This window comes from Balaenoptera ricei, unplaced genomic scaffold, assembly GCF_028023285.1.
Source record: "Balaenoptera ricei isolate mBalRic1 unplaced genomic scaffold, mBalRic1.hap2 scaffold_654, whole genome shotgun sequence".
In the NCBI taxonomy this organism is placed as follows: Eukaryota; Metazoa; Chordata; class Mammalia; order Artiodactyla; family Balaenopteridae; genus Balaenoptera; species Balaenoptera ricei.
This window is the reverse complement of record NW_026777840.1, coordinates 45,041-61,539: the sequence shown is the minus strand read 5'-3', so window position 1 is coordinate 61,539 and position 16,499 is coordinate 45,041. Positions and strand designations below refer to the sequence as shown.

The 16,499-nt window shown below is 41.2% G+C and overlaps 1 protein-coding gene across 1 annotated transcript in view; it reads right to left on the bottom strand.

Moving 5' to 3' along the window:
- The window catches only part of LOC132358919 (diacylglycerol kinase iota-like), a gene marked incomplete at its 3' end in the record, with an annotated part of 66,543 nt that overhangs the window by 25,014 nt on the left and 25,030 nt on the right, over positions 1 to 16,499 (bottom strand). Inside the window, exon 5 of the mRNA XM_059912168.1 lies at positions 643 to 714. Within this exon, the coding sequence (XP_059768151.1) occupies positions 643 to 714 (72 nt within the window). The remainder of the gene's footprint in view (positions 1 to 642; positions 715 to 16,499) is intronic.

Sequence of the window (16,499 nt, the reverse complement as noted above, 5' to 3'; positions counted from 1 at the left end):
TAGGCAAACAAAAAAATGAACCATCTAGTTGGGACAGAGCTGTTAAAAAATGAAAAAAAGATAAGAGAGGAAAAGTAAATAGGGAAATTACCATTGGCTCCTGATCAGTATATATGTTCAAATGTAAGAAAGATTTACATTTCAATGAGCATACAGCCAACTATAACAACATCCAAACCTAAAGAAGGATACAAGACCACTCTTATCCTAACATAGCCCCATTTAAAAAAAAAGTTGCCCACATCCAAAACAGAAGAACCAAGATGCCTGAATTCCTGTGTCAGAGGGATTATCTAAGGTTGCAATCTCCCACTATAGGAGTCATCGACAATCTAGTGTAGTGGGGAAAACGTGGCGTAGGAGTGAAAAGCCCTCGATTCTAAACCCAGGGATAGAACCAGGAGAGGATTTTCCAATCTGTGATCCCAGGCTTCAATGTATAAAGGGGTTAATTTATAGTTTCTTCCAGCTCATTTATGCTATAGTTCTATAGTTTTGATCTGTCTTTCTTCCTCCACAGATCCTATGAGAGAAATAATACATAAATTTGGATAACGTTCCACTTACAGACAGGAACTCCAGCAATGACATACGTCGATTTTGATAAAACACGAGCCCACTTTATTTCATCCCCAAACTTACCGCCTGCTTGCACCAGGAACAGCTGATAGCCACAATCTCTTTACTGTGGAAGGAGAATTTCTGCTGGAAGCCCTGGGATGTCAGAATAAGAAACAGAGAATTAAAACCACTTCAAACACAGTGTGCATCTGCCCTCCTGAAGTCCAACGAAGTAAGGCCAGGCTTAAGGTAACTGGGACGGCAAATCCCACACTTGGCACTGCGGCATCTCCAACTTCTACCACACAAGAGTTTCCCATCCCCGAATCCTCTGGAGTGTGAGAGAGGAGGCACCAGTATTTCCTTAACACTACTCAAAGTCAGACACAGAAACGTTGTTCTTTTTCTCCCAAATAAATGAGGTTCTGATACATTTTTATTGTAAGTTAAAAAAAAGAGCCGCTTTTGGTTCACATGACTCTTTATAATGGTCATCCGTCTCAGAGGTTCTATACAACCTGAACATGGAGAACCCACAAAGAGAGAAATGAAGCATGAGAGAGGCAGGTGACCTAGAAGTGAGAGTCTGGGAGATGTCAGGGTAGAGGAGGAAATGCAAACTCTTTCATCATCCCCCGGGATGTGGGGACTCAAAACAAGCAGCTTTCAATTTCCATTTTTCGCCAGCAAGCAGCAATGAGATGAATGGAATAGCAAACACAATCCTCTTAATGAACAAACAGAATTACTTTTCCATCAAGAAAGGAAGAGATGCTTTTTGGCTGCTTCTGTCCCTAAATAATTACCAGAGAGAAGTACACAGTAACGCTCAAGGAATTTTTTTTAGCTTTCCCAAAGCTCATTCATTTCTATCTGCCTGTGAAATCTAAGCCAAACAAAATAATGCAGATCAATGACAAAAAAATCTTAAAACAAGGCTTTTGTAAAGTGATCCAAAGAAAACAGAAAGATGTGACGGGCAGGAAAGCTTTTAAGGCATTGGCTAAGTCTTGCTTAATGTATACAGATAACTTTAAGTTAAAAAAAACAAAAACTCAATTTACACATTATTAAAAGAAGTCCCAAGAGCATTTTTGCAGTCCCCATAATTCCTACCTATCTGCAGCATTTTATATACTAATGAGCATTTCCTCCTTTTTGGTCCTCTCGCCTCTCTTGGTTTCCTAATACACATTCCAGGTCTCCTTCTCCCTCTCCAATCTCCTGCATGTGGACATAAGACCGGGACCAGTGTCAATCCTCTGTGCTCTGCAATTCCTCCTTGAATCCTTCTTTTTTTTTCCCCAACCTCAACTCTCACTTCTAGAAACAGGATCTCTTCCTTAACACTGGACTCTCCTGGATTTTGAAAAGTTTCTGCATCAATATCCCTTTCTCAACAGCTTAAGTAATAATAGAATCACTCAGGGCAGAGGAGTTCACAGAACAAGCATGAGTCTGCTCTCCTTACAAAGGCCTGCTTGGAACGTTGGTCCTTGGCTGGCATTCGGGAACTTGAACTTCAGGAGGGGTTCCCCTGTTCCCAGAACAGTTAAGGGTGACTCACTGTGCCTGAACTGTTTGTACAAACATCCTGATGTATGCCGAACACCTGCTTTCCTTCTGGGAGTCTGGAGGTTGGGCATGTGCTAAGCAAGGTATGTGCTTATGTCACCAGCCCCCAATAAAACCCTACTCACCGAGCTTCTGATGAAACTAGGAGACAATATTTCACACGTGTTGTCACAACTCACGTTGGAAGAATTAAGCACACCCTCTGTAACCGTTAGAAGACTTTTGGAGCTTACACTTGGTTTCCTCCAGACTTTACCCCACGTGCCTTTCCTTTGTTGCCTTTGCTTCGTAGCCTTTTGTTATAATAAACCACAGCTGTGAGCGATATACACTGAGTCCTGTGAGTGAATACTGAAACTGGGTGGTCTTAAGGACACCAAATATACTCATCTCCCCACAAACAATGAGTCTTGCTATACCTCCTCTGTCAAGGAGAATATCATTTCCCCAGCAAAGGGTGCACTTTTGTAAAACACACCTGGACTGAATTATTAGGACAGGTTGGCGTCCACAGGTTTACTGCTGTGGCAGCCAGCCACAACCTGCACAGCCCCTGGCATCAGTTATCACTGCCCGACGGAAATAGCTTCCAGGGAGGACACCGAGTGCAGTGGACCACAGGGTTAGGTAGAGAGGTCCCTTCAAAGACGGGGCACAAACTATTCAATGTGAAACGAAACGGCACCAAATAGGCAGGAATGACTTCACATCAGAGTCACTTGAAAAGTTCTTCCTCTTTGCTCAAGCTGCTCTTGATGGACTGAGCAAAAAAAGAGATGAATAAAACTTCTCTTCAGAGCTATAGCTATAGCTATAGAGCTCTTTCCGCTGTGCACAGAAGGAAGCCAGCAGGCAAGAGCAAGCATACTGAAGCTGGTGCAGGGCCTGAGCAGGGACTCCTGAAGACAACCTTGGCTGTGTGGTGGGATTCTCCCACCCTGGACCCCACGTCCAGCAGGCATCAAGCCCCGGTGACTGGTCACGTCACATTTGGATGTCTGTTCCATCTGCTAACTTGTCTCTCCGTTGATAGTCTGTTTCCCCCTGTGTTCTTCATTCTATCCTGGGCCATGACACCAGGGAAAATGTTGTTGTTGTTGTTGTTTTTAATATCAGCCTCAATCTTAAATACTCAAATGACTACTTCTTTCCCCGAGATTATAGAACAAACTATTCATACTGACATTCAGCGCCATCCATAATCTTCTCAGCCAATTTTTCTACATCAATCTCCCACTCCCAGCCATTATAAATTCCTGTCTGTAGTGAGATGGGATTAATTATATTCTACAACATGCTTTATTCTTTTATATTTCCATTTTTGCCCATTTTACCATTTTTTGCTGTTTTTTTTTTTTAATTCCCAACCCACCATTTAGAGTGCCTACCACTATTTCATATACAGCATCTGAATTTTACTTCCACTACAAAATCTAAAAAGAAAATGTTCCAAGATCACCTCAATTCACTGTAATCTCTCCTCCTAACCCTACAGGCCTCACCACCTGTATCTCCCCTTGGCACCAATGAACAGCTGCCCTAAGTTGCTGGTTATTTTACGTGCGTATGTATTCTCTCGCCAATGGAATTACAAGCTCTTTGAGAGAAGTCCTTGTAATATTTCTTAATAGATCTCTACAGCTTAGCATAGTTCTTTGAACATCATAGGCATGGCATGAATATTTTCTGATTAATTGAACAAGAACGTCACTGCTACCACACTGTAACCCAACTACAAACTTCATGCTTTCCAGACTTTAAAAACCTAACCCAAACCACCTGAAAATATGCCCCCTCACTCTGCTCTCGTCCAACCACTCTAGACACAGCAAACATGCTAGGCAAACCACTTAACGCTTTCTCCCTTCACCTGGAGATGGTAATAAAAATACAAACCTCTCCAACACCTGAGTCGTTATAAGCATCGAATGAGGCAATGCATTCGAAAAGTTCTTTGTAACACAGTTCACGTAAGTGAAGGAGTCCATTTATTGCTGGAACCTCTTCCAACCCCTTGCTGACAAAGTCCTCTAGTGTGCCACGTGTGATGAGTTAGCAATACTCTATTCAGTGGTACAGAGTGAGAGCATTAGCCCATCCCTCTATCGATTATCGGCCTTCTGACTTCAAGGAGAAATAGATACAGTCCAGCGTAGCCCTGACAGCCAGGCTGAAACTAGAAACAAACAACAAGGCCAGCCACAACTGGGGCACTGGGCACTGTGCTTATGCAGAACTGTGATGGGTCCCTTGGAGATGAGCCTGGTGTAACCAGCTCTATGCTTTGTTTTGGATTCTCTAGTCTGGCAGAGTCACAGTGGCCATGGCTTCACGGTTACTGTCTAACATAAAGACATAAATAGAACCACACTGGAGCCTTCATGCACCAAGTTCCTGCAGACCACCTGCAATGGGGAGGTTTTGGCTGGGATCTCAGCACAGCAAAAAGAGCCAGATTCCTAATTACCCATTTTTAAATTCTAGTCCAAATCTGATATATTATGGTACTGACAGATGCCCTAACTGAATTTCAGCTGACTCTGGTTTTTAAGGGCTATTTTGGCTTTGTTGCCTCTTTCTCTTGTGCAATCTAGGGCATATACCAAATAGCACTCAGTTTTACAGCCTTGGCTGAAAACAGGAAAAAGGGCTTTACTTGAAACAAACCATTTTATTGTTTACGTATTTAACTGAGGTTTGAGTGAGGGAATTTCCTGACTGTAGCCTGACTCCCTGTTTGATTTGATTTGATCCAATCCAAGAGTTGATACTGCTTTTGCCTCCAAAACTTTAACCATCACCAACAAAATAAACCTCTCCATATCCACTTGCATATTCAAGGCACACAAAGTATTACAAAAGGCAAACCCAAGGGAATTATAAGACTAAATTAATATCTATCTTAACACAGAGAACTTTATTTTTGCTCAAATACTCCCTTTCATTTTTGAAAAATGTATATACTCTTTTACACATTTTATATTTAATATCTAAAAGGTTCATCCCACGTTTAATTAGATGCAAAGTTCATTATTTCTAGAAAAATTTAAAATAAAACTATTATAGCACTTTTGTAAACTTATCCAGTGGGCTAAAACTACCACAGCAATTTGATACTCACAACGTAAAAGGAAATTTTTCCAGTCGGAGCCCATCTCAAACCGGTTGTGCCGTTCCCATGCAACTGCTTTTAACCAGCGGAAGCTGACAACCAGTGATGACGTTTCAGGGTTTGACCAGCTGAAGCTGGTGAGTAGTTAAGACCTTTGAGTGACCTAGGCGCAGAGCCACACCAATCAACCTAATTGAAAACTTTTTTCTAACCAATAGAAAACGACATTTGTTTGACCTGTGAGTGACCCACATGCAAACTCACACTGACCTGATTGAAAACTTTTTTCTGACTAATAAAAAATGGCACCTGTTTTAACCCATGATCTACAGACTTAACGGACTAATTCTGTCCTATCCAGAGCTCAAACTTCAATCTTTAATTAGCAAAGTCACCATGAACCGATCTCTTTCCTTGTACATGCAAATTGTTGACTTTTTCCCTGTCAACAAACTATTCAGCCCAGTTTTCCACAGATAGATGTACCCTTGCCTGGCAGTGCGAATCACTGGATATTAGGCTAATTTTATAATATGCCTTTTCCTTGGCTGTATCACAGTGTAAAAATGGTACCATTAATACTGTAGTTTATGCAAGATTAGGGTTCATTTACTCATAGAAAATCTAATTTACCTGAACTTCCTAAAGCTTCCTATACTGATTTTACTGGTTTTAAGCTAAAATTTTTATAAACACTCAAGATTTTCAAAATGTAAACATACACTGAATTAAAATTGAATTAAAATAAACAATATCTTTATAAATGGAATTATGGTAACCAAATTTTTTATAACTTCTGACAGTGCTACAAATTATGTGAATCTACAGTTACTTTATTAGAATTATTGAAAAATCTAAATTCTTGTCCATTGGGTTTAATTATAATATACTTTATGGCATTAATTAAGAGCTCTGAAAGTTTATCGATGCCCTTATTGTCCATAATATGCCCTCTGTCAAGGGTAATCACTGACTCGGGCACAGAGATTGACATTTTATTATTCCTCAATAGAGCCTCTGCGTCCTTCCATTCTAATGTTGGTAATTACGATTTATTAACCCAAGCCAGTCAGTCTTATTATCCTCAGATAGTTTCTGCTTTTTCCATTAATTTATCTGACAGCCCCTGCTACAAGCTATAGGTCATAAATTGAGTCTCCTGGGGAGAGCGGTGCTGGGAAAGGCAAAATTCAGGGCACAGGATTCTCAGCATAAGTTAACACTATTACCACAGATCTGTCAGACTGTATGAAGAGCCTAAGACATGATGTCCAGAACATTGTCGTCAGAGGCAGATGACTTCATGGAAGTCAATGGCTTAACCTTGCAATTAATGTATAATTGAAATTAAGCCTATAACAATAGTCACTGGTTTACCTTTCAATTTAAGTGTTAACTATTTTAACTGTGATGTTTATATTTCATATTTTTATCACCCTTCTGATTCTAGGATAAAAATGCTGTATTCAGATACTTATATTCAATATGGCCAAAACTGCATACAAAACTTTAACTGTTGGGTTTATATCTTTGTCCTAGAATACCAGGGAAGTTCCTTACATGAACATACTTACCTAATGACACAACCAGCTACAATTATAATAATGGCCTTCCATGAAAATTAATGTCCATCTCTGACTGCCCCGTAATTGAAAACCTTCCCAATAAAAAGTATAATTTTAACGCTGATAGTATTCAGCAAGAAGGTTGTTTTTTGGAAAATTTGTTTTTAACAAAAAACTATTTTTTTTAAAGTTGATGTTACCACAGTTACCAGCTACAAATCATTACAGATATTCAGAGAAGCCATATAATCTATAATCTTGCTGACAGTATGACATTCCAGGAAATAACTGGCTGTACTCTCCACTGTTAACTGAGGAAAATGTGCTTTCACTGGTAAAACTAATTACACTTTCTTTTTCTTCAAACTTAGACTGTTTTGCTATAACAGCCCCCAGACAACTGAGAAAGAGACTTACAAAATTTGCCAAAATTACTCTGATTGTGTCCCTCCTGGCTTCATGAATTTATGTCAAAGGAATATCACCAGATAATGCATGCCTTAGAGAAAGAAAAGATTCTGCTACCTAGAAATACTTTTGACTTCACTTGGGATTTTAATAGTCAACTGATGGGTTTTCCAGCTGTCCCTAATATAGCAACTCTAGCAGGCCTATTTCTGTGAGATTTTAATTTCTGCTTCTTCTATCACAGCAATTCTGGCATCCCTACTTCACTTAACATGAACTGTTTTTTTGGTGTTTTTTTGTTTGTTTGTTCAAGTTTCAAATGCCATCCTAGTGTTAGATCTACTCTTCCTGGTAGTATCTCAGATGACCTAATAATATTTTCACACCAATGTACCCAGCCAGGAACATGCAGAGGCTGCTCAGAGAGAAAAAGGACTGCATCTCGAAAGATCTAGCTGTATGACCTAACCAATGTGTACCAGCAGGAATGGGAAAGTGTGTATGGGACTGGGTCCTGAGACTGCAGGACAAAGGGGGCAGGACTTAAAGCTGGATAAAAGAGGGTTTCTCAATGTCGGAGCACTCATCTACAACAGAGAATTTAACACATTATCAGGAACCCCAGAAGATGGTGCTAACACTAGGACAAACGCTAATACTAGAATGGCGTTTGAAAACTTGAACAAAAAAACAGACCGTGTTAAGTGAAGTAGCAATGCCAGAATTGCTGTGATAGAGGAAGAAACAATCAAAATCTCACAGAAATAGGCAAGTTAGAGTTGCCGTGGCATGCCAGGGACAGCTGGAAAACCCATCAGTTGACTCTGTCCTGCAAGAGGGCCTAAAGGATATTCCACTTACCAAAACAGTAAGAAATGTGCTGGTGAGAAGGGTGTCATCATCGTTGAGAAGCTCTCCTCTCCTCTGTAGGTTAGGCCTGATGGTAGGAAATCCTACAGAGTGAGCACTCTTGATACCAATTAGGATTACAAAGTTCCGAAATAATAAGGAACATGTGGCAGCACTTAACCATTAAAGCAAGGTGGATGCAGTTGCTGCAAGACTGAAGTTCCCGCCATGGCGGCTTGACCAAATGGTTAATACAGCACGACCTCCCAGAGGCAAGATAGATCACCAGATAAAAGACGTATTAATCGATACAATAAAAAGAAATCAAGAATGGAGGATCAAGAAATATGAGGGCAAATGCTCCAATAAAGGGTCAAGATATTTTGCCCCATTTCTGGACTAAAGGAAGTTTTCAAAGATAGAACCCAAAGGGCAAGTACCCAGGAGAATCCTGCAACATCACAGCAAGAGTCTAAGCAACATTTCCCCAGACTCTATCTAAAAGGATCTACTTGGTCCATTTACTTGGGTAGTTGTACAGTGGGGAGAAAGAAATGTTCAAATATTTTAAAGACTGTTGGACAAGAGTGCAGGTCAACATGTATACCCAAGCACCGGAGTATGAAACAGCATCATGGTCCCCTACGAGAGTAGGGATGTATGAGGTCCAGTTTAAAAAAAGGAGTCCTGGACCAGGGATGGTTTATAGAGAGTCTACTGTCTCCACAAACCCAGCAGGGTTATTTCCCCTGGTCCCTAATTTTATAATTGGAGTGAACATGCTGGGAGTTTGGCAAAACACCAATACTGGTTTCTTGGCCTCTTGCGTAAGTGCTGGTGTGGTAAGAAAGCCCAAGTGAATCACTCAACCACCCTCCCAGTCATATCTAAATCAAAACCAATGTCACATTCTCAGAAGTAATAGGTATTAAATGATTAATTTTGTATGTTATGATAATGTTATTGTGTTTATTTTTAAAAATTATTATCTCTTTATGTGCCACCTTTAAAGACTAAAGGAGGCAGTGGTGGTGTTCCTCAAAATATCCCCATTTAATTCACCAGCTGGGCTCCTACAAAACCAGATATTATAGTGGAGAATAATGCTGGACTACCACAAATGCAACCCAGTATACTCTAATTGTAGCTACTGTGTCAAATTTGGGATCTTTTGGCCTTGAGTCTATGACCTATGGTCGTCGATTTAGCAAATGAATTATTTTCCTTCCCTCTCTGAAAGGAGAATCAAAAACCATGTGCATTCACTTGTTAGGGTTAACACTACTTTTACAGCCTTGTGCCAGGGCTTTTAACTCTTCTGAATCTTACCCAAATATAGTGCAAAGTAACCTGAACCATATGAACATTCTGAAGAATACCACTTGGTCCACCATATCAAAGGTATCATATTAAGGTGGATGAGCAAGAAGTGGCAAGTATACTGGAGGTTTTGGTGAGACAGAAGGTGGGGAGATAAGCCCTATGAAGAATCAGAGGTCCCACACATCAATGAAGCTTCTAGGGTTTAGTGGGCCAGGGTGTGCTAGAATATCCTGCCCAATCTAAAGGACAAATTATTGCATTTCACAATTTTAACCACTAAGAATGAAGCACGGTACTCTGTAGGTCTCTTTGAATTCTGAGGCAATATATTCCACACTTAGGAATACTGCCTCAATCAGTCTATTGGATGATATTAAATGCTGCCAGCTTAGAGTAGAGCACAGAACATGAAACAACTCTGCAGTGGGTCCAGTCTGCAGTGAAAGTAGGCCCTGTCACTTACAGCAGGCCCCATGCTATTAGAGGCATTGGGTAGGAGAAAAGGTGCGCTATAGAGTTTATGACAAGCACCAATAGGAGAATTACAACATAGACTCTAGGATTCTGAAATGAGGTCATGCCATCTGTAGGAGAGATTTGTATATCTTTCAGAAAACAGCACCTGGTATGTTACTATGTTATGGTGGAGGAATACCTGAATCACCAGGTAGTCATGAGCTGGGTTCTGTCAGATCATTAAGTCATAAGGTTGTGTGGGCCCAGATGCAATTCATTGTTACATTTAAATGGGAACATATGGGATCTGGCACCAGCAGTACCAAAGAACACAAGTAAGACACATGAGTAGGTAGCTCAGACTCCCCATATTATCCACTGTTATAATACTAGGCCTCTCATTCAACTCACACCTATGGAAATATGGGGATCCCTTATGACCATCTGAAAGAGAAGGAAAAAGCTGTGATTGGTTCATGGATGGGTCAACTTGGCACATGAATCCAAGCCAAAAGTAGACTACTACTTCACTAAAGCCTACTCAGGAGTTCCCGAGGGACAGAAGTGAGAAGAAATCCTCCCAAAGGACATAACTTCATGGGGAGCAGCTGGTCCCCCACTTTCTGTGAAAAGATAAGTAGCCTGATATAAGAATATATAATGACTTACAGGTAGTGTTGAAAGACTTGGCTAGTTGATCAGGGGCCTGGAAGGAAAGAGGAGATCAGGGGAAGAGGCACATGGATGAACATAAAGTGAAGATCACTGTACTGCACATTAATGCCCACCAGAGAGCATTCACGGTATAAGAACTAAAAACTTAGATATAACAACTCAGACTCCACACGTTGTCGTGAGCTATCCATAGCACTATGGGCTCAGAAGTGGAGTAGCCGTGGTGGCAGGGATGAATGCTACAGCTGCGTCCAGCAGCATGGGCTTCCGCTACCACCACTGCTACTATCACTGCTGACTGTCTAGCCTGCCAGCAAAAGATACCAAAGCTGAACACTCAATATGGCACCAACCTTGAAAGGGAACCACCAGATGCTTGGTGGCAAGTTGATTACACTAAACTCCTTCCACTCTGGAAGTGGGAGCAAGTCACCTTGACCGGAATCAACACATATTGTAGGTATGGGTGTACCTTTTCCTTCTGCAGGGCCTCAGTCAGTGCTACTATGCAAGGGCTTACAGAGTGCTTGACCCACCAACATGGGATCTTATACAACACTTTCAGACCAAAGAATACATTTTTGTATTCTTGAAATGGAGGTTCAGGAGTGGGCATATGGCCATGAGATACACAAGTCCTACCACATCCCACACCATCAAGAAGCTACAGGCCTGACAGAGAGATGGAAAGGTCTTTTGAAGATGTGACATGGGCTTCAGCTTTGAGAGGGTATCCTATGAGCACCATCCTCTAGTCTCAGTATATTGACCAAACTCATGATCATTTAATGGTGCTGTGTTTCCATGGTAAAATACATGGGTGCAGAGACCAAGGAGTGAGAGGAGGAGGAGCCCGGCCTACTATCACTCCCACTGGCCCACTTGGGGAATTTGTGCTTCCTTTCTCCACAACTCTGGGGTCTGAGAGTCTGAATACCAGATGGGGAATATCTCCACCATGGATAACAGGAGGACCTTAAACCTTAAACTACCACTGCACCAAGTTACTTTGGCATCTTTGTGTCAAGAGACTAGCAGGCACAGGAAGGGGTCACCATCTTGATCCTGATCATTAGGTGGGGGATAGTTACTTGACAATGGAGGCAGTAAGAAAATACCTGGCACCCAGATTAGCCACTGGGGCATCCTTTCTAATTCTCTGAAAACTTTTGATGGTCAATAGCCAAGTGCAACAGCCAAGACCAGGGGATCAGACTGCATAGGGTAAGGGTCTTGGTCACTCCACCAAGTAGGTCACTGCTAGAGACTGAATGCTTGTGTCCCCTCAAAATTCGTATGTTGAAACCTAATCCCCAATGTGTTGGTATGTGGTGGTGGGGTCTTTAGAGGGTGATTAGGTCATGAGAGTGGAGCCCTCATGACGGGATTAGTGTCCTTATAAAATAGACTTTTATAGCTCCCTTGTCCCTTTTACCATGTGAGAACTCAGCGAGAAGATGGTCATCTATGAATAAGAAGTAGGCTCTCACCAGAAACCGAATCTGCCAGCATCTCGACTTTGGACTCCTAGCCTCCAGACTGAGAAATAAGATTCTGTTGTTTTTAGGCTACCCAATCTAGGGTATTCTGTTCCAACAGCCCAAACAGATGATCACCTGGACAAGAAGAGTTAATTGAGCGTGAGGTGACTACAGAAAGAGTGGTTGAGGAAGGAGATGTGAACATCAGTTGCAGACTTAAGACCAGCTGCCAGAGAGAGGGCTGTAGTGTATCCCACTAACCTTCCTCTTAAATGTTTCCCCAGGAAGTAAGACCAACCAGAATCCCGGAGGAACTTTTCCGAACATGTATTTTATGAAGCAAGTGACTCTGAGAAGCACAAGGGACGGACTGTAGTAGATGTTGATGTTCCACCCAGAAAACTCTGCTGTGGGCCTGAGGCACTCAGCTCATTCTCCCAGTTGATAGGAGTGTTGGAGGCTGATAGCTTTCCAAGGAGTCACCTTTCCATCCTTAAGCATTGCCCTAAGCCTAAAAGAGTCACCTTGGCCAAGGACAGCCCACATCCAATGACTGGTCAAAGCAGGGCAACTCTGAGGGGCTATTCCAGATCCTTATGGGATTGGCTGAGGCCTTTGTTGGAGCTGCACTGCAGTTCAACTCCTCCTTCTGCACAATCCTCGTGCCTTCACTTGCGAAGCCTTTTCTGAAGAAAGAGCATTAGTGACCAGAGTGACTAGACCAACACATTAGCTGTAACTACTAGGACGCTGGCCATGCCAAAGACTAGGGAAGCAGTGGCAGTAGCAAAACGTCTCTACAGGTGAGAACTGAGTGACTTAACCACCTGGAGACCACAGCAAGGAACACTCTGCTTCCGAGCCCTCAGCCCCTATCCCCCCTTTTTTTAAACCACTTTGAAGTATGAATGACATACAAAAAAAGCTGTACATATTTAATGTGTACAACTTGATGAGTTTGGAAACAAGTATACACCTGTGAAACCATCATCACAATCTATGCCGTAAACATATCCATCACCTTCAAAAGTTTCCTCCTGCCCTCCTTGGTTACTATTATCTTTTGTGATAAGAACACTTAATATAATATCTACCCTCTTAGAAAAATTTCAAGTATTCAATATAGTATTGTTAACTACAAGCAGTATGCTGTACACTAGATCTCAAAGACTCATTCATCTTGCATAACTGAAACTTTGTACCCTTTGTACCTCTCCATTTCCCCTTCCCCAGGTGAATCGGGAAGACATTATGCTCAGTAAAATAAGCCAGACACAGGAAGACAAATACTACATCATGTATGATACCGTTTATATGAGGAATCTAACAGAGTCAAATGCATAGAAGCAGGGAATAGAATGGTAGCTGCACTTATCTCCTTCCTTGATACTCAGCCAAGGACAGAACGAAAAGCCAGACTTCCAGCAGCTATGTGGGCACAGGCTCCATGGAGAGGCTAGATTTCTTTGGACTTGTTGTATTACCCACTTTACATTCTCAACAATCCTCCTGAGGCTAATGGCATCTGGACAAACACACAGACAGGCGAATAACCAAACCTGCCTAACTAGTGAATGGATCCTCACCCTTGAACTTCCTTTCCTTGTTCCTAACTCTGCAGGGCCTCTTGAGAGCTGACATCCAGGGCTCACACATTTTTAAACCAGTAAAGAATGGTGCTTCTTTACTGAAGGAAACATCCCCCAAAGCTCCAGATCAGTACTTTCCATTATTTTTAGACTCTCTAATCCCTTTCACTATTCATCCATATCTCAACCACACCCCCATGGAATGTCTTAAATCATTTTTGTCATTTTTGCAATACAAAAATGCCATTAAGGATTCTTCCTTTAGATGGGTATATTTCAATTATTGCACAAGTTCATTTTAAATTCATTTTTAACAATATTCATTACAATAAAGAGTAGTTTTGACATTTTCCCACTTAATTAGTGCTACCTGCAATTTAATTTACTTTAATTATATATGAAAGTACATATAATTTATAGACAAATAATTCATAATTATGTAGCATGTTTGGTTAGGAAATTGGAAGACATCAGAAATGTGGACCAAAGTTAAACTATGTGTTGTTGTGTTAAAAACTGCTTTCATGATTTGATGTTTGAAATTTAAAATTTTTAAGTTTTAAAAAATTAGCTCATTTATTTTATAACTTTTATATATGTTTCCTAATAAAGAAATAAAAGATAAAATGTCAAGTTGCAATTGACAAGCATTTTTTGTGACAAGCACAATTGCCATACTGCTGGGTTTGGATGGTTCCTTTAAAAATGAAAGGTCAAATTAGCTATAATCATGACTATCTTTTTTCTTTGCATATTGATTTTTTTAAAGTACTACTAGGGATAACTCAGTGTTGAATAAATCTCGATTGAATGAATGCAATGTGTAGATGTGGTGAAGATCAGTAAAGAGGTACGTTTGCAGAATAAGTATGCAGCTTGTTTTTAACCATTGGCCAAGTATAGATTTACACTAAATATGGGCTGGATCAATCCCATTGTCCCTCTGGATCCACTCTCCATCTTTCTCTACCCTGTGTCCTGTTGTAAAACGTTAACTTTTATGGATTGCCTCAACAATGTCCCTTGTGCTCTGGTTTCTACTGGGTTTGGCCACTGGAGACTGAAGGTGAGTGAAGTTGGGATATTTATTCCCCCAGCTGGTAGATCACCTCAGGCTGGCTAAGTCTCATGACTTAATCTCATGACCGCTTTAGACTTGGCTTGACCACAGATCCCTGCTGTTACTAGCCTCGAGTTTTTCACTATCCCTTGTAGTTTCTTTTCTGCTCACACATTTTAAATATTCTCTTTATTAAACACTTATCAAATTACATAATTTGAGTGTGACAGCTCTTTTCTGCCTGGACCTTAACTCTTTCATAATGTAGGACTATGAACGAAAACAATGTAAAACTATGTGATGGTCATAAACATGGCAGCCTGGTAGTCAGTGAATGTTAAAGCAACTGAGCGATTGAATCACAAGCTGTCTCATCTGATATTCATTATATGACATACACACTCAGCCAAATGCATATTCAAGGCTTGAGAGAAAATTAGCCTCTAATTGGTCTCAAATATTTACTGTTGATTCTAAAAAGTAGAAAGTGAAACCACAAATACCCTTAACCATAAACACTCACTAATAACCCCAAAAGTTTTCAAACCACTGGTTTAAACATTTTTTTGCTAAGTAAAGTATTTTTTACCCCATCCCAATGGATAAATTATGGAATAACGTGTATAGAAGTCTGTGTGTGTGTGTGTGTGTGTGTGTGTGTGTGTGTGTGTGTGTGTGTATGGGGAATGGTTTAGAAATCTCTGGATATGTAAGAATGTACAACCAACAGTACTGATGAAAACTATGCATAGCACCAAAGTCTGAAATGAATCTTCAATCCCTTAATCTGCAAATGGAAAGAGAGTCACTCACTAGTCTTCCTCTAATCCAGGGGAGAAGCCAGGCTCCAAAGAAGGGTTATTTATTATCCAGCAAGGAGACACAGGTTTAAGACCATCACATGCCACAATTGCTTGAGTCTCTGAGAATCCATAAGCAGCTGGATTATAAACACAGGACATGAATATAACAATACAATATTATGGGAACTCTATGTGAAGAGCTGGGCTCACAGATTTCCCTGTGGAGAGCTGTGACAAGCAGCGAGCTGTGAGTGCTCTGAGATGCCTGCCTGGGGACACTGGGCAGGAAGAGAGACATGGTCGCAGCAACTCAGAGTACAGGGTGTCCAGCTCTTCCCCTTCGGTTGACCACGCCAACAGAAGACAAGCCAGAAAAGGGAGTGAAATACGACGCTAGGGAATACTTGTCGCAAGATATATAATGCTTATTGATTTTCTTTTAATAAAATTCCTCCAAATCTATTATGGCTTGAAAGTTGCTGATGCAGTGCCAGCTACTAGGCTGTCCAGTGAAGGTATTTTCTCCAAAGCGAAGAACCTGTTCATCCAGATCCTTCCTACCGTCCACATCTCTGACCTCAAAATTAGCTATGCCTACCTGTCTCTTCTCTCTTACGCATACACATGCACACATTCTCTTGGGGAAGTTGTAGACAGTCTACAATCCACTAAGTAAGAGAAAATCCATAAGCCCTAGAGCAACAGCAGACAGGGAAGGAGTAGACGGAGCCAGTGAAGGAAGGTCATGTGAGGGTAGAGGGCTGACCTCCTTTTTCCCAGCCGTGTAAAATGGCTGGTAAGCAACTTTCAACTCCTCCTCTCTCCCTCCCTCCTGCTCTTCTTTTTACCTCCCTCCCCCCCTTTTAACCTATTTTGCCTGTCCTCTTTCCAGGCTAGAAAGGAACCAGCTGAGAGTCACTGTGTTGAACTGGAGGAGATAATACCAGTTATAATGGAGGCCCATACCCTTGAGACTAAAGTGTGCCACCTTCCAAAGAAGAGCTTGGTAACCAATGGCTACAGCGTATTTCCCTTTCAGGCA